The 19,152-nt window shown below is 47.9% G+C and overlaps 1 protein-coding gene across 2 annotated transcripts in view; it reads right to left on the reverse strand.

Annotated features, from left to right (window-relative positions):
• Positions 1–1,453: 1,453 nt before the first annotated feature.
• Positions 1,454–19,152, reverse strand: part of LOC143778220 (B2 bradykinin receptor-like) — a 36,782-nt gene continuing 19,083 nt past the window's right edge. For both annotated transcript variants that reach the window (XM_077267367.1, XM_077267368.1), the window contains one exon: positions 1,454–2,701. In XM_077267367.1, the coding sequence (XP_077123482.1) occupies positions 1,602–2,701 (1,100 nt within the window). In that variant the 3' untranslated portion in view covers positions 1,454–1,601. The remainder of the gene's footprint in view (positions 2,702–19,152) is intronic.

Raw genomic sequence — 19,152 nt, forward strand, 5'->3', positions numbered from 1 at the left:
GTATGGGAAAGCTGGGTGATCCAAGAGTCAATCATCCAGAGTCACATTATTTTATCATTTTAATTAGTGCCGCCATATGGTGCCACAGGACAGCGCAGTCATCCCACACAAGGAATCTGGTAAAACTCCACTTTTATTATCAGTAATGAGGTATCAGGAATTAGTAAGTTAAGTGCACAATGTACCAGACAGACATTATAGGCCCCCGTATATACACCCCACCGCCCTTTATTACAAATACATCAGACCATGTAGAAAACATTCACATTATTCTGCATTAATACAAATCCTAGAGGATCTCTTTGCTTCGCCTTAGCATTCGGTCCACATTAAAGGGATTTTCCAGCCACTAATACTTGTATAGAAAACGGTGTAGAATTGCATAAAACTAATAAATGGAATAACTCACTTTTATGACCCCCTCTCTCCCCTTCCTCCCACCACTTCTTCCGTTCTGATGTCTTCCAGGTCCTCAGTGCTGACAGACGTGACCATCGCTTCTAAACAGTATGTAGTGATTAGCTACAGCGGTCACATGTCAGTTCAGCCAAAATGGGAGGCAGAAAGACCGGTTGGAGAACCTGGGAAGCAATGGGATGGGATTGGCAGGGGATCAGTATTCTTTTTTTTTTTTTTTTTAAATAATTTTGAGTGTCTATTTCTTAGAGGCTAAGTGGCCAGACAGCACCTTTAATTCCTGATACTTTTGATATCAAACAAGGCCGAAGAAGTAAAAAGAAAAGTCACAATTCAGTGGCTTTGCCCAGCCCTCTGTATATTAAGCTTAAAGGGGTTGTCCAGCCTTGTGAGATCCAACTTTGTCTGACTAGCTTGTCGCGGTTCCCAAGTGGTCGCAATGAGACCAGATTCACCTTCATGATGTAGCGGCGACACGGAGCAATCATCGGATGCACTCCCTATGTCATGGCCAAAGTTGCAGTGTAGCAGCGACCTTAAAGGAATCATCTGGCATCTCTCAGTTCTTCATTGGTAGGAGAGGAGTTACAGACATTGCATCAATGACCCATGGCGGTCCCTTGCACATCCTATTCTGATTAGTAGAACAGGTGAGCAAGATTTGGTAAAGCCGGAAAGGCGGCCATTAATGCAACGTCAAAAGCTTCTCTCTTCCCCCGATGTAAAGACAAGGGTACTGAATAATCCCTTTAACTCCTGGTGGGCGCTTTTAATGAATAAAGAGCCATTGTTGCCCCTTGTTGTGGCCATATTACTGCTGATATTTCTAATAGTACATTATTAATTGCAGTCTATAAACACATTAGATACAAAGCCCCATCCATTTAATTTATTCACTGCTCCCCTTTAAAAGAAAACATCATAAATATCACGCAAGCACTGATTTCCCTGACGTGCTTTCACCATGTAATGGAGTGTCCCTGACAATCTAATGAGAACCTAAATAATGTCCACCTTCCCCTAGTTGGGACGTGCCCATGTCCTACCCCGTACAGGAGCCCCAACTGGAACAATCGGGAACTGCGAGTCAGTACAGAAGACAAGACGTAGAAATAAATAACGGCAGCTTATTCCGCGACATGTTTGGTTGTTACCGAGCCTCTTCTGGACAGAGCCGACGTGTTTCACCGCTTGATTAGATTTTGCTGCCCCATAGAAATGGAGGTTCGTACGGTGACCCCCGAGTAGTTCATGGGCATGGGCTCATTTTTCGGGAACTTTATCCTGGTTACAAGTTGCTGGTAGACCTCCTTGGCCTTTTTCCGGAAATGATTGCCGACCATGACGTAGAGTAGGGGGTTGATGCAACTGTTGCTGTAAGCGATGTAGGATGAAATCTGATTTCCAATCTCAATGATAGCACAATTTTCGAAGACTTCGAGCAGATAAAACGTGTCGATGAAAGTGAAAACTTGAAAGGGGAGCCAACAGATGACGAAGACCAAGAGTACAGACAGCACCAACCACGTGGCCTTCTTCTCGTTTTTAATCTCCTTGAATTGCTGCATGACGTTGTTCCGGAGAACGCCAATGATCTGAGAAGTGCAGAAGGCAATGACGACAAATGGGATCAAGAAGCCAACAAGGTTGGTGATAATGTTGGTGGCCACGTGCCAGCTGTCAAAAGGAGGAAAAATTATACAGGACGTGGCGTTGAGAGCCGGAACGAAGGTCACCTTTCGGAACACCACCTTGGGTAAGCTTACTGCCAGTGCAAAAATCCAGATGATGACGCAGTTTATCTTCGCACACCAAGGTCTTCTCATCCTACCGACAGACATGGTCTTCACCAGGGCTAGATACCGGTCGATACTGACCATCATCAGGAAGTAGATGCTGCTGTAATAGTTGAGTTGAATCAATGAGTTGACGGTCACACACATGAAGCCCCCGAAGGGCCAATAGAACCTGTTGGAGAGAGATACTGCCCAAAAGGGTAAGCCACTGATGAAAATCAGATCGGCAGCCGCCATGTTGCCCAGGTAAACCTCCGCCACTGTGCAGCGGCTCTTATGAAGGATGAAGACCAGGATGACAAATAAGTTCTCTATGAAGCCCAGGACGAAGATGAACCACATGTAGATGGGTTGGTAGGTGAAGACCCATTCGGCATTTTCGGGTACGAAGCAGGTTTCAAGCTCCTCGGTGCCGTTCTCCAAAAACGTTCTATTGGTGCCGGACACGGCGGCCGTCATGTTGTTGATGTTTATCCCCATTGTTGATCCTGTTAAATAAAGAAGAAGAAATTTAGGAAGGTAACAATGTTTTCCTGCATCAGGTCAGGTCTGAACAAACTAGAAGGGTGGGCCCAGCTCATCCAGGCACTGATATTTAGATCTTGCTTCTTAAAAGGGTTGTTTCAGTTGTTGGAACATCTATCATGAGAACGAGGCCACGGCGCATGCTGGCAAGAATGCACAGATGCCAAAAATTGTCGTAGCCCTGGTCTCAAGATTGACAAGGAGAAAAAAAACTGACTCGCAGGGCAACTACCTTCAACAGGTAGCATATTTTCCTATTTTTGGAGAGAGCTAATTTGCATGTTTTGTCCCAAGGAGCATTGCCAATAATACTCCATGCTTAAAGGGAACCTGTCCCCCCCCCCCAACCCCCCCCCCCCCCACCCAGTCGTTTCAAACTAAAAGCCACCTTGTGCAGCAGTAATGCTGCATTCTGACAAGGTGGCTCTTTTAGTTCTGGGTGCTGTAACTAGAGAAATAATAAGTTTTTTAATTTGTGAGAAATTCCCCCCTGCTGCAGACGCCACACAGCTGTCACTCACATCTTCTTGGCGCCGGGCGCCGCCTCCTCCTCACCGCTGTTTTCAAAATAGCCAGTGCCTGCGCTCTTTTCCCCTGCCTGGTGCAGGCGCAGTGAGCGCTGCCCGTCTTTCCTCATATGCAGCCCAGCTGACTGCGCCTGCGCGGCTGCCCTGCCTGTGAATCCCAGCCCCGCAATGTGAATAAATCATAAGTCACTGCGGGGCTGGGGAAAAGAGCGCAGGCTCCGGTTATTTTCAAAACAGCGGTGAGGAGGCGGCGCCCGGCGCCAAGAAGATGTGGGCGACAGCTGTGTGGCGTCTAAAGCAGGGGGGAAAGGCCTGCCTCCCTGACTGAAGACAAGGTATTTCTCACAAATTAAAAAAAACTGATTATTTCTCTAGTTACAGCACCCAGACCTAAAACAGCCACCTTGTCGGAATGCAGCATTACTGCTGAACAAGGTGGCTCTTTTAGTTTGAAACGACTGGGGGGGTGACAGGTTCCCTTTAAGGAGAACCAGCCTACAACAAAGGGTAAAGAGTTGGATGCTGGACTTGCAGCACAGCTACTCTAATCAGTGACCATATCCATTCATAGGGGTTTTCTCATTACTGATCTTCAGGAGCACAGCGCTCCCCGGCCTCGCAGCTTCCTGGTTCCCAGAATGGCTTTTTTTTACCAACACTTTGTAATTTTTATTAACCTTCCCTGTAGACCAGGTTTGGCTTGGTGAATGAGATACTTTTGGAAGAGGCTGGCGCATCTTATGGCGACCTTCCACCAGACACTGAAAAGGGTCTATGTCTATGTGTTATGTCCGAAAAGAAGAAAACTGTCGCTCTAGTCACGTGGCAAAGCTCGGACGACTTCCCGGATTCTGCCTCCATTAATGAATTAATTACATTAGTCAGAGAAGCTTATTCCAATATTGGGCAGGAATTAGAATTTGCAGATTCTTCTAAAAGTCTAAATTATTCAGCAGAGCGGTGAAGCCGGCGGACGAGACACCGAAGTGACGTCTGTGAGCTCCGATCCGCGGAGATCCAGCATGAATTATGCATCACTTTCCCAGAAAAAAAGGCACAAAATAAGAATCCTGTGCGGAGAAATCCTCAGAAAAAGGATTTGTGACAACCACAATAATAAGAGAAACATCTGCAAAGAAAGAAGAGGAAACGCCCGTCTGCCGATTACCGGGGTCCCAGGGGCTCTGAGGATTATCTAAGCTCTTGTCTGGGGGACGCCTGATGTGATGTGTGACGACTGCGGACGTGCAGGTTGCAGGGCTTAAAGGGGTTGGCCGGTGGAGATAGCTTAATGATCAGCGGGGGGTCTGCTGCGGACTTAAAGGGATTGCCCTGTTTGAGGATTTAAAGGGGCTGTCTGGTGAAGATAACTTACTGATTGTCGGGTCCACCAAGGACTTAAAGGGGTTGCCCAGTTTCAGGACTTGAAGGGGTTTTCACAGTTTTATTACTTAAAGGGGTTGTGTGACGAAGATAACTGATTGTCAGGGGTCTACTCATGTCTTAAAGGTGTGTCCAGCTTTGAGGACTTAAAGTTGCTGCCCAATTTGAGGACTTAAAAGGGGTTACCTGGTGAAGATAAGTAACTGATTGGAGGGGTTCTTCCAAGGACTTAAAGTAGGGTCCGGCCGCTGGGACCTGCACTGATCGGCAGAGCGGGGAATCTTTATCCCTTGCGGGACACTTATTTCTGTGCATTCCCTGACCGCCGCTTCATTCTCTCGGGGAGAAGTGACGCAGAACTCGTCAGCCCCACAGGGAATGAATGGCACCGGTCGAGGATGTGCACTGCTGCTCCATTCCAGGCGGGGTAAAAGTGCCCCACATTGCTAATTAGTGTGGGTCCTCACCGATCTTTCCAGAAAACCTGTTTAAGATCTTTATTAGTTCTCACAATACATATTTAAAAGCTGAAAAGATGGAACTTGCGCAAAGTGGTTTTCTTTTTAACGTTTACGGAGCGGATTGTTGGGTGGGTTGCTGAGCGGACCGCCTGACAAAAACGCCAAGTGCACATACCCTTAAAGTGCTGTGATAATGGGCTCTGTAGTAGATAAATATAGCTCCGTCACCTCTAATATTCATTATACTGTTTTGTAAATACCATCCATGCAATATACAGCATTTTATTAACGGATCTCCATCCACAAGCTGCTGTTAGCGGATCTTCAATTCTGTGTATCTACATTTAGTACTCTGAGTGCTCAGTGCTGAAGACTGAGTCCGATCTGCTTTCATCTGCAAGAATCGGACCAAAATGGTTCCTCTGAACAGAACTGACAGCGCTGGGTACGTGCCGGAGTTAGCTGCACAGGGAAGTCGCGGGGTGGAAGCCGTCCCTGGATGCACAGACCCAGAGAATAGAAATAACATATTGGGATCCAGCAGCAGCTGCTTGCTGATGGTTTCCCATTAATAGATTTTGAAAACATTTATAGAAACGTAAGTAAAAATGTGATTTTCATGGAAGATAATGAAATGTAGAACGACAATTTAGCCCCCACACTGAATGCAGATGCCATATGGGGGGCGTCCTATCGGCTGACAGGAAAGGGCCATAGAGATGTGATATACATTACGAGCCTCTCCTAGTTTCCCAGTAAGACGACACAGCCTGTATATCTTGGCTCGCACTCACTGCACCTCCATTGCCGAGGATTAGGACACGTCTCCTCCAGTTTACACTGAGATATAAACTGCGGTAAGAGTCGCAACGTTTTACAACATTCTCCAGCTGGTGTAGAACTACAACTCCCAGCACGCAGCTGTCACGGAAGGAAAAAAAAAGGAATCCTGGACTAGAGAATGCACATTTTCCAACAGTAGTATTCAGTACAAATATTCTGTTGTCACACGGATCCATCAACAGCAGCTTGCTGACAGTTTCCATTTGGTTCTTTTTTCCAATTCTAAAAAATGCAGATATAGGGGTCTCTGAAATGCGGTGTATGCACAGAATCTATGATTATTTATGGGACACTTTCAGCCCCCTCTCCGGATAGGTGGGAATGCAGCGATCGGACTCTCGTTGATCAGTATGAGGGTATCATAGGGGGCGGCCACAATGTAACAACCATAATAATCTACTGTAGCGTTATAGCACGATTACGACATAACAGGAGACTTGTAGTGATATCCCAGCAGTCCATTCCTGTCATTCTTTCTCGGGGATGCCCTCGGTGCCCGCTATGGATGCCCCCTGTGTCAGCTGTGGATGCCAACTCTGCTCATAAATACTAATTCAAAGGCCAGGTACCCACGATCTGGAACTGGCAGATCTTTGGATGCAGCGTATGTCTGTAATCACTGAACCGTGCGGATTCACTGCATCCAATACATCGTATAGATGTAATTTCTGTTGAGGATACCAACGTCTCCACAAGATAAATAGACATGCTGCTGTAGCGCCACCACTGCCGCAGGGCCGAGGGGTACCCGGTACCGGGCCTCTGAGTCTCTGCCCTGGGGTTGTCACGGTGGCTAGGCCCGGTCCGTGACCCTGCTGAGGGGCGTACAGTGATAGATGTAATGGATGGTGGTGGTGGTGGTGCGGTGCAGTAAATAACGAGGACACCAGGTTGCAGTCTCTTTACCTCTTTACTGAAGGTCTCTGGGTCCTCAGTCCAGAATACGGTTCACCAGGCTGCGCAAGTCCGGCCGGTCCAATAGCACCTCCAGAGTTCTCTTTGCAGGTGGAAATTGGTGCCTACCTGCTAGCGCTAGGTGTTGTGGTCCTCCCCTGCTGTGCTTACGGAAAGTCCCCACAACTGTTGTGTCTGTTTCTTAAGTTCCCTCACAACTCGATTAGATGATGTTCTGCTAATCTTCCGTCCCTCCCTGATGTTACGGTTAGAACGGCACCCGTATGACGGGTAGGCTCGGAGCTCTTCCGGGACCCTAGAGTCGCCCCTCTCCACAAGTTGCCCCCCAAGACTGCATAGGTGATTTAAGTGAGACAGCCCGCCTGTGACTGACTGTCCTGCCGTTGGTTTGAAGTATTGCCTGAAGCTGAATATAGTAATACTTCCTCGGCGTTCCGGCCGCCGGTTGTGCGCCTCAGTAGGATGTTGCCTCGGTCTTACAGCACGACTCCTACTGGTATTCTCCTTCTTGCTTTGATCTCGTTTCTCACCCAGCACAATATATCTCGCTTCTGATCCTTTCTTAGGGCACCGCCGCTATGCTGAGCAGGCACGGTCCCGTGACGTTCCTTCCTGTAGCCAGGCCTCTGTCAGGGTCCCAAACCTGACAGGGACCCTACCGAATCTTCCCCCACAACACCCTCTGCCACCAGGTGTTGTCTGGTCCAACCCAGTCAGCTTTCTCCACTAACTTCCTGCCTGACCCCCAGTTTACCCACAGTGGTGAGGAGTGGCCTAATAAATAGCACCCTTAGCTCCCCCTGGAGGCCCAACTGTGAAATGTATTGGTGTATGTGATACCTGGTCAGATGAACTCCTTCAGTGCCATCAGACGTACCATAGCCCCCCTTAGCGGCGGAGCCACAGTACTGCAACGACCAGGACTCTGGGGCGCTGCACTGCGGTCTGGGAAGACGCGCCTCATGTCCGTCTCCACAGGTGATCCGCGGCCGTCTGTGCACCCATAGTGGATGTGGGATTTCTAGAAATCCACTATGCTGTAACATCTGGATGCTGCATAAGTACAGAGCCTCCAACCTGCAGTGTTTACTGATCGTCTGAACCTGCCCTTATAATAAATCCGATAATTTCCTGAATGTTTCTTGAGGGGTCACAGCCATCACGTTCGGGGGTCATTCAGCACTTGTGACTTACTAGGGTCGCACGTGACTTATGTACATGCAGCGCCCCAGAGTCCTGGTCGTTGCAGTACTGATGCTCCGCCGCTAAGGGGGGCTATGGTACGTCTGATGGCACTGAAGGAGTTCACCTGACCAGGTATCACAGACACCAATACACTTCACAGTCTGGCCTCCAGGGGGAGCTAAGGGCGCTATGTATTAGGCCACTCCTCACAATCTGGTAAAACTGGGGGTTGGATAGGAAGTTAGTCAGAAGCTGACTGGGTTGGAACCAGGCAACATCCTGTGGCAGAGGGTGTTGCAGGGGAAGATTCAGGGGGGTCCCTGTCAGGGGTGGGATCCTGACAGAGGCCTAGCGAACAGAAAGAACGTTACGGGACCGCGCCTGCACTTCGTTGCGGCGGTACCCCAAGAAAGGACAAGAAGCGAGGTTTATTGTGCTGAGTGAGAAACGAGATCAACGCAACAAGGAGAAACACCAGTAGGAGTCGTGCTGTAAGTCGAGGCAACATCCTACTGAGGCGCGCAGCCGGTGGCCGGAACGCCGAGGAAGTATTAAGCTCCAGGCCTTACTTCAAACCTACGGCAGGACAGTCAGTTATAGGCGGGCTGTCTCACTCAAATCACCTAAGAAGACATAGGGGGCAACATTTGGAGAGGGGCGACTCTAGGGTCCCGGAAGAACTTCGAGCCTACCCGTCATACGGGTGTGTCCTAGCCATATCATCTGGGGGACGAAGCAGAACATCATAATCGAGTTGTGAGGGAACTTCAGAAACAGACACAACAGTTGTAGGGACTATCCCGTAAGCACAGCAGGGGAGGACCACAACACACAAGCGCTAGAAGGTAGGCACAGATTTCCACCTGCAAAGGGAACCCTGGAGGTGCCATCGGACCGGCCAGACTTGCGCAGCCCGGTTAACCGTATTCCAGACTGAGGAACCTGTAGCCTTCAGTAAAGAGGTAAAGAGACTGCAACCTGGTGTCCTCGTTATTTACTGCGACCTGCACTGCACCACCACAACCTCATCACCATCCACACCCTTCATTGGACGCCCCTCAGCAGGGTCACGGACCGGGTCTAGCCACCGTGACAACCCCAGAACAGAGACTCAGAGGCCCGGTACCGGGTACCCCTCGGCCCTGCGGCAGTGGGGGCGCTCCAACTTGGCGTCACGAACAGGATCTACTTAAGCCTGAAGAATCAGGTCATGTGTGCCTTGGAACTGTGATTTATTGTGTTTGGACTGTGACTTATTGCAAAGACTGTGCATTGCCACTTGCCGCCAAAAACCGCCGCTATTACAGCGCTGAGGAGAGCGCAGGAGAAGAAGAGGGGCGTGGAGTAGGCGTGGACCAGCTGAAGAGCGCGAAAGACAATGGCCGCCCAGTCTAAACATTTTTGCATCCTGAGGACGTGCCCGTCAGCATGGGAGATCCGCCTCCTGATCCTCTATGGCGGGCGGAGACCGAAGAAACGAAACTATGACTCAGATGAGGTGGGACTAGAGACCAGAGAAGGCCTGCGGAAAAGGATGGCCCCGCATCGATCCCCGTCACCGGAGGATTATTCCGATATGCCCCCGCTGGAGGATTTAGACCCGTGGGAGCTGTCGATGGGGCATCCTTTGCCTGCGCGGTCCCCAGCCCGTGTGCCTCCCTCAGGAGAGTGGGGTGGTGCTGGAGGAGTTACCCCAAGTAGGGGTACTGAGTGCCGCGACCCCCAGGGAGGCCGCCTCACCTCTGCACCAGACCCGGCCGCCGCTGCGACCACTGGTGCCCCAGCGTTCCCGCAGCCTGGCCCCAAAGTACCGGGGGGGGGCCAGACCTGGGGCCCTTCCCTTGGGGAGAATACAGGAGCCACCTGGTTGCGGAGTTCCAGCGGGAAGTGGAGCGGGAGGCGCGTGGTGAGCTGCTGGAGGGCTCCCTGCCGAAATGGGGCGTCGTAATCGTCTACCAGCCCCAAGAAGGGAAGGGCTTCGTGCAGGAGATTGGAACAGCCCTGAGGGTCCGCATCACCCGGGACGAAGTGGAGCCCTGCCTGTGTGGAGACGGCGCCAAGTCCCTCCTGAAGCCGGGGGATGTGGTGACGTATCGCCAGCGTCTAAAGGAAAGCAGCTGGTGGGCCCGGGATATGCAGCGCTGTACGGCCGTTCTGGCGGTGTCCCGAACCGATGGTGAGGAGCTTGCCGCTGAAGCCGCTGCTGCAGCCTCTGCCGCCGCCAGCATCATCCATCGACCCACGCAGACACTCATCGCAGCGCACGACCTGGTCGTGCAGAAGACCTGAACCCATGGGGTACACCTGGCATCGGGAGTAGACTTGGAGTCCGGCCTGCCTGGGCCGCAGAGGCCACCTGCCAGGTAAAGCCTCGGTGGGGGGTAGCCAGAAACTGAGTTAGCAAGAATGCTTCATCATTTGTATATAGTTAACTGTTTGTCCTTTTTGATGTGTCTTCTTGCTGCTACAACCCGACTAGGGTTAACTCTCAAAGGGATCCCTTTGTTTACCCGGGATCCCTTCTTCTGTTTTTGTTTTTGTTTCTCGTCTTATCAATGTTGAAAGAACTGCTGGATCATGAACACTGCATGATTACAAACTCATTGTAAATAGTTTGCACCTTCTTAAAGGTGCCCTCTACTGGTTTTACAAAGAAAAGGACTCTTTGCGAAGAAACTGTTCCTGGAAGCATTACCGGAGTCCTTGCTGCATACGGACTTGCAGCTTGAGAAGTTGCACTACCTCATAGAGACTTGGTCCCTTCTTAAAGGGGATGTTCATCAATAGCACTTAAAGAATGATGATGCTTTAAAAGGAAGTACTAATAATGCTTACATATAAAAGTTATATGTAGTGAGCTAGTTAATTGTGAGAAACGTTTAATGGTGTTGCTAGAAGAATGAGGACAGGAAGTGAACCCGTATGGGGTTAGTCGGTGAGTCCTCCTAGGAGCCATACAGAGATGGCTCAGTGATCTTGAACTGAGAGAAGGTTGATAAGTTCTATACTGTGTATAGTAGCAGAAAGGCAGTAGGCCCGGGCGGAAAGGGGCGGTCCTGCAACAGAACGAGAGGCAGTAGGCCTGGGGCAGATAGACAGGCGGTTCTGCAGATGTAAGGATGGAAAATGAAGAAAAGTTGATTAGCCTTATAGTGTTTTATAAGAAGGTCTTTAGTGGATTCAGTGTGTACGTCCTTAAAGGCAACGTTAAATTATTGTTCAAAAATTTGCACTTAGTAGAATACCCAGTTGGGTAAGAAAAAGTTATTTATAGTATGTTATTTAAAGCATTTAACCATGTTTGTAACATTCAAGTGTCCTCACCTCCCATAAAGGGAAGCTCTGTTAAAATTTACTTATTGTTATTGCATTTCAAAATTGTATGTCTTTTTGCTGACATGTATTGTTGTTTTCTTCCCAGTCCAAGAGTACTGGATTTAACCGGGGGGGAGTGCAGCGCCCCAGAGTCCTGGTCGTTGCAGTACTGATGCTCCGCCGCTAAGGGGGGCTATGGTATGTCTGATGGCACTGAAGGAGTTCACCTGACCAGGTATCACAGACACCAATACACTTCACAGTCTGGCCTCCAGGGGGAGCTAAGGGTGCTATGTATTAGGCCACTCCTCACAATCTGGTAAAACTGGGGGTTGGATAGGAAGTTAGTCAGAAGCTGACTGGGTTGGAACCAGGCAACATCCTGTGGCAGAGGGTGTTGCAGAGGAAGATTCAGGGGGGTCCCTGACAGGGGTGGGATCCTGACAGAGGCCTAGCGAACAGAAAGAACGTTACGGGACCGCGCCAAGAAAGGACAAGAAGCGAGGTTTATTGTGCTGAGTGAGAAACGAGATCAACGCAACAAGGAGAAACACCAGTAGGAGTCGTGCTGTAAGTCGAGGCAACATCCTACTGAGGCGCGCAGCCGGTGGCCGGAACGCCGAGGAAGTATTAAGCTCCAGGCCTTACTTCAAACTTATGGCAGGACAGTCAGTTATAGGCGGGCTGTCTCACTCAAATCACCTAAGAAGACATAGGGGGCAACATTTGGAGAGGGGCGACTCTAGGGTCCCGGAAGAACTTCGAGCCTACCCGTCATACGGGTGCGTCCTAGCCATATCATCTGGGGGACGAAGCAGAACATCATAATCGAGTTGTGAGGGAACTTCAGAAACAGACACAACAGTTGTGGGGACTATCCCGTAAGCACAGCAGGGGAGGACCACAACACACAAGCGCTAGAAGGTAGGCACAGATTTCCACCTGCAAAGGGAACCCTGGAGGTGCCATCGGACCGGCCGGACTTGCGCAGCCCGGTTAACCGTATTCCGGACTGAGGATCCTGAAGCCTTCAGTAAAGAGGTAAAGAGACTGCAACCTGGTGTCCTCGTTATTTACTGCGAACTGCACTGCACCACCACAACCTCATCACCATCCACACCCTTCATTGGATGCCCCTCAGCAGGGTCACGGACCGGGTCTAGCCACCGTGACAACCCCAGAACAGAGACTCAGAGGCCCGGTACCGGGTACCCCTCGGCCCTGCGGCAGTGGGGGCGCTCCAACTAGAGGAGGGAAGTAAAAAAGTGCAGCCACAAAGGTGGAGGATGCGGGCGGCAGAGATCATTACTTACACCTGGCAGATACCCAGGACTTAGGAATAAGCAGGGAGATAAGTGTATCTGCCTGATGCTGCTCATCTCAGAGTAAATCATTCAACCCTTCTACTTTGCGTTCTCCTGCCATTCAGAAAGGACGAGTTCTGCAACTTTTTTGATAACATGTTCGATAACTCTGCTTGCTGTCAGTGAATTGGGGAATTCATTCAATTAATTTACAGTATTTATCGTAGGCTGGAAACCTTCTCCTGGCAGAAGTATCAGACGTGTGCAGATATTCCCCCATCTGACACTATAACATTCCCATTCATTGACAGCAATCAAAGTTCCTGAAATGGTAAGAAATTGAAACTCAAAACTATTGACTCATAAATAGTTCATTAAAAGTTTTCTGCTTTATAACGAGAAGGAATCACATAAACGTGTGTGGGGGGTTTATTTTACAATATCTCTGCTTGCTGTCAATGAAAAGGAAGATTAAAAAAATCCTCATATACAAAAACAAGTTGAAGGCAATAAATATTAGAAAGTTGCAGAACTTCTAATTATACATTAACCAGGACAGATTCGGCTAGGCTCACTTATACCAACAGCAAGCAGAGATCAAGGAAATTATGTCAAATCAAATCACAAGTTATATTACAAAGTTTCCAAAACTTTTTTTTAATGGTAAACTCATTAAATTTAACTTGTGTAAATCTGGGAAAGCCTTAAAATCTAAGTTCCTGGGTTTGGTTGTAGAAAAACACGATGAGCTCAGATGTTATATTTATATTACGTCCCCTATAAAACGCCCCCACACCCCAAAACCAGTACAGAAAACTGAAAACCCAAACAGGAAGCAAAGAAGCAGCGAATTCCTGGATTATTGGAAGACGTGTTGTGCTGAGCAGGAGGGGGGCGGTTTAAGGGCTCATACAGGGCCAGAGGTAGGAAGGTGAGGAAATACCAGGAAACGGTCAATGGAGAGACTTTCCTGTACTTTGTGTATGAGGAGAGGTCCTGACCGTCCTCCCACTGGGATTTACAGGCAGCACACAGGGGGGAAATGCTCCTAACAACCGAACACACACAACACGTCGTCTACTAATATAGAAACCCTTCCAGGACTGGGAAAACTGGGAACACTGGGAAAGCGGCACTCTGGAGTTAATGCCGGATTTAGAAAAAAAGCAGTTAGTTACTAATTGATCCATGGCCAGAATAGATTTTGAGTGTGCCACAGATCCACGGTATTTTAATTTACTCTGTGGCGCATCCAAAAAGCTGCGCTGAAATTTTCTGTGGGATTGCAAAAACCTAGACTGAATGCAGATTTAATCTGATGCAAATGGGTTGCCCCTTAAATTTGGCAAATTTTCTTTCTCAAAGGGGTCCTCCGACTTCTTTTTCCCCACACCAGGAGTTAAGAGGAGCTGATAGTGCTGCATCGACAGGTGATTGGTACGATGTCTCTAGGAAATCTGTCTCATCTCCTGTTGCGGAAAAGAGTTGTTGGAAGACCCCTTTAAGGCAGGCCCACTTTTTATGTTCTGAACCTTAAATCATATCCCATTGAATACGCAGCAGTGCCTGCCCAACTATCCCTTCTTGTACACACCTGCCTGCTCATGCCCGCTACTAGTGCTCAAATCCTAGGGCACCCGGAACAAAAAAACTGCTCCTGCTGGCACTACTCAAACCAGGAGATAAAGCCTCCCCCTTCCTTGGATCCGCAAGGTCTCCCCTTGTTTTGGAGGAAGGGGCTGCCACATTAAATACTGGAAGTGTAAATGGCACATTATTGAGCACTGCAGCAGATTTTGTATCGGCGACCAGTCGCAGCGCCACCTGATGCCAGTCACATGTGAATTTTCAGACCATCGGTGTAAAAGAGAAGCGTTGTGCAATATGTGCCGCCCACTGCCCCCATTATACAAGTGTTATCCGTGCACAGTCTGCGGAAAATTATGCAATATGTTTTGGAATGGGGATCGCCAGAGTGAAAGTGCGTCCGGTGAGTCAAGAGTAGAGAAAAATGGAGTACGGGCCGGCTAACGCACCACCCAAAGATATTTTTTCTAGTGAGTCAGACTCTTGTCAGGACATTAGCTAATCTCCGGAGAAATGTGGGGGTGCGAACATTTTTGTTTTTTGCAAAAAAATTGTGAAACTATCAATGTTAATATATAGGAGGAATAAATGAGAATATCCAGACACCAGATGGGGCCAAGGAATCCGGCTCTAGGCTGTGGGCGAAAGGGAGCAATGTTCTGACACTCTGACCCGCTCTGCTTAAAGGGCTTGTTCCATCTGCCCTATTAGGTCCTGTGTTCTGAATTAAAAGGAGGGAGACCACCGCTCTGAACCCCGTACAATGTACCATAGTGGAGGACCTCTACAAAGAGCGTGTACAGCAGACAGCATGAAACTTTATAATATATCACATTAGAGAATTGCACCCTCTCGAGTCACTACAAACCAGCGATGGGGTAAAAATTAAGGTTTATTATCCACCGACTCCTTCCTCAGGACCACCACACATGGCAATAATGTAATGAAACATACTTGGTTTGAATACAAAAAAAGAGGAAAGCAGGAGTTCCTCATGTCTGTATGCTACATAATGACAGGAGAACAGGAGTCCCACATGTCTGTGTGCTAAATAATGACAGGAGAGCAGGAGTCCCTCATGTCTGTGTGCTAAATAATGACAGGAGAGCACGAGTCCCTCATGTCTGTGTGCTACATCATGACAGGAGAGTAGGAGTCTCTTGTGTCTGCGTGCTACATAATGACAGGAGAGCAGGAGCCCCTCGTGTCTGCGTGCTACATAATGACAGGAGAGCAGGAGTCCCTCGTGTCTGTGTGCTACATCATGACAGAAGAGCAGGAGCCCACCATGTCTGTGCACTACATAATGACAGGAGAGCAGGAGACCCTCGTGTCTGTATGCTACATCATGACAGGAGAGCAGGAGTCCCTCATGTTTGTGTGCTACATAATGACAGGAAAGCAGGAGCCCCTAGAGTCAGGGCGCTACATCACGACAGGAGAGCAGGAGCCCCTCGTGTCTGTGCGCTACATCATGACAGGAGAGCAGGAGTCCCTCATGTCTGTGTGCTACATCATGAGAGGAGAGCAGGAGCCCCTCGTGTCTGTGCGCTACATCATGACAGGAGAGCAGGAGTCCCTTGTGTCTATGTACTACATAATGACAGGAGAGCAGGAGCCCCTCATGTCTATGTACTACATAATGACAGGAGAGCAGGAGTCCCTCGTGTCTGTGAGCTACATAATGACAGGAGAGCAGGAGCCCCTCGTGTCTGTGAGCTACATAATGACAGGAGAGCAGGAGCCCCTCGTGTCTGTGAGCTACATAATGACAGGAGAGCAGGGGCCCCTCGTGTCTATGTACTACAGAATGACAGGAGAGCAGGAGTCCCTCGTGTCTGTGAGCTACATAATAACAGGAGAGCAGGAGCCCCTAGTGTCAGTGCACTACATCACGACAGGAGAGCAGGAGCCCCTCGTATCTGTGCGCTACATCATGACAAGAGAGCAGCAGTCCCTCGTGTCTATGTACTACAGAATGGCAGGAGAGCAGGAGTTCCTCTTGTCTGGTTTTTAACCTAAAATGACATGAAGGTAAGAGGTGGGGGGCCACCAGAATTTTATGTGCAGTGTGGCCCTAGCCTTGTACGGCAATATTTGCTGCCATTAGTCATCTGTTTACATCTTGTTAAGAAAATTTACAGACAAAATAAAAAAAAAAAACTTTAATGAAGATGAAGCTTAGATGGGAAGAACACAGACATATAAATGTCACTAATTATTACACAGATACGAGGACTGATTCCTCAGCCGCATCAGATTTTGGAACTGAGATAAACAGACTATTCTGAGACGTTCCCCACTGAGCATTTTGGACGCTTTCCCGTTTTAAGTCACTTAACTATTCCCCGAAAGGATTACACCGCGACATATAAAGGAGTGAAGGATTATTTATTTTTGTTTGTTTGTTTTTTTAAATCCAAAACTGAGCACTTGTCTCTGCACCTGCCTTCAGTTTCTGGGAGACAAGTAGGGGCAGCTACTACTGTCGGCCATATTAGCACCTGAGTTCTCTGTCACTCAGAGGCTCCTCCCCTTCATTCTCTCAGTTCTTTCGGGCAGCCAATCACAACAAGGGAACCCCTTCCTTCAATCTCACCGTACAAAGACGTACCTGGTTGGGTCTTTGCATGTAGGGTTGGATGAATACTTTGGCGTCAATTACCAAATGGCCATTGTCATTTCAACAAAGTTTGCATAAACCAAAGCTACAAACAAATACAACAAATTTTGCCATATACAGTGGGGAAATAAGTATTTGATCCCTTGCTGATTTTGTAAGTTTGCCCACTGACACAGACATGAACAGTCTATAATTTTAAGGGTAGGTTAATTTTAACATTGAGAGATAGAATATCAAAAATAAAATCCATAAAACCACATTGTATAAATTAAATAAATGTATTTGCATTTTGCAGTGAGAAATAAGTATTTGATCCCCTACCAACCATTAAGCGTTCTGGCTCCTACAGACCAGTTAGACGATCCTAATCAACTCATTACCTGCATTTAAGACAGCTGTCTTACATAGTCACATTTATAAAAGACTCCTGTCCACAGACTCAATCAGTCAGACTCTAACCTCTACAACATGGGCAAGACCAAAGAGCTTTCTAAGGATGTCAGGGACAAGATCATAGACCTGCACAAAGCTGGATGGGCTACAAAACCATAAGTAAGAGGCTGGGTGAGAAGGAGACAGAAAATGGAAGAAATACAAAATGACTGTCAGTCGACATCGATCTGGGGCACCATGCAAAATCTCACCTTGTGGGGTATCCTTGATCATGAGGAAGGTGAGAGATCAGCTTAAAACTACGCGGGGGAACTTGTTATTGATCTCAAGGCAGCTGGGACCACAGTCACCAAGAAAACCATTGGTAACACATTACGCCGTAAAGGTTTTAAATCCTGCAGTGCCCGCACGGTCCCCCTGCTCAAGAAGGCACATGTGCAGGCCCGTCTGAAGTTTGCCAATGAACACCTGGATGATTCTGTGAGTAATTGGGAGAAGGTGCTGTTGTCATATGAGACAAAAATTTAGGTCTTTGGCATTAACTCAACTCGCCATGTTTGGCGGAAGAGAAATGCTGACTATGACCCAAAGAACACCGTCTCCACTGTCAAGCATGGAGGAGGAAACATTATGTTTTGGGGGTGTTTCTCTGCTAAAGGCACAGGACTACTTCACTGCATGAATAGGAGAATGGATGGAGCCATGTAAAGTAAAATACTGAGTGACAACCTCCTTTCCTCCGCCAGGACATTAAAAATGGGTCGTGGCTGGGTCTTCCAGCAAGACAATGACCCAAAACATACAGCCAAGGCCACAAAGGAGTGGCTCAAAAAGAAGCACATTAATGTCATAGAGTGGCCTAGCCGGTCTCCAGACCTTAATCCCATAGAAGACTTATGGAGGGAGTTGAAGCTCCGAGTTGCCAAGTGGCAGCCTCAAATTCTTAATGATTTAGAGACAATCTGAAAAGTATAGTGGACCAAAATTCCTCCTGACGTGTGCAAACCTCATCATCAACTACAAAATACGGCTGACTGCTGTGCTTGCCAACAAGGGTTTTGCCACCAAGTATTAAGTCTTGTTTGCCAGGGGGATCAAATACTTATTTCTCACTGCAAAATGCAAATAAATTTATATAATTTATACAATGTGATTTAATGGATTTTATTTTTGATATTATATCTCTCAATGTTAAAATTAACCTACCCTTAAAATTATAGACTGTTCATGTCTTTATCAGTGGGCAAACTTACAAAATCAGCAAGTGATCAAATACTTATGTCCACCACTTTATCTCATCAAAAGAAATCAGCCTTGTCTTCACTCCCCCACCTTATGAATGCATCATTCACTCTGAAAAACTGTTAAAACCTGATTTGGCTTGAATAAAACAGGTGCTCACTGAGGGAGCAGATTACAGCTGCATATTGAGGTCTATGGAGGGGAGAACAAAGTGAGAAGTGGAGTGAAATAAAAGCACAGACTGTGCAGCTCTTTTCTAGTAAGCAGTTTACCTCACCCCATAGCTGAATTAACATTTATACTTCTTGGTAATGATCTGTAGTGATCTCCATGTGCTTGTTTCTAGCAAATGTTTATCTCACCCCAGAAATGGAATTGGAGCTGCTCCTTTCTAGTAAATGTTTATTTCACCACAGAGCTGGACTTACAGCTGAGCTTCTAAGTATTGTTGTGTAATGTCATCCAAGCTGCTGGTTCCTGTTTATCTCAACCCAGAGCTGGTTTCACAGCTACAGTGATCAGTACCTTCTGTGTAATGCTTGAAGATTTCTTGTAAATATTTATCTCAACACAAAATTGGATTCACAGCTACACTTCTTAGTGCCGATTTATAATCTCCTCCATGCTGTTGCTTTC

Source organism: Ranitomeya variabilis, chromosome 1, assembly GCF_051348905.1.
Source record: "Ranitomeya variabilis isolate aRanVar5 chromosome 1, aRanVar5.hap1, whole genome shotgun sequence".
In the NCBI taxonomy this organism is placed as follows: domain Eukaryota; kingdom Metazoa; phylum Chordata; class Amphibia; order Anura; family Dendrobatidae; genus Ranitomeya; species Ranitomeya variabilis.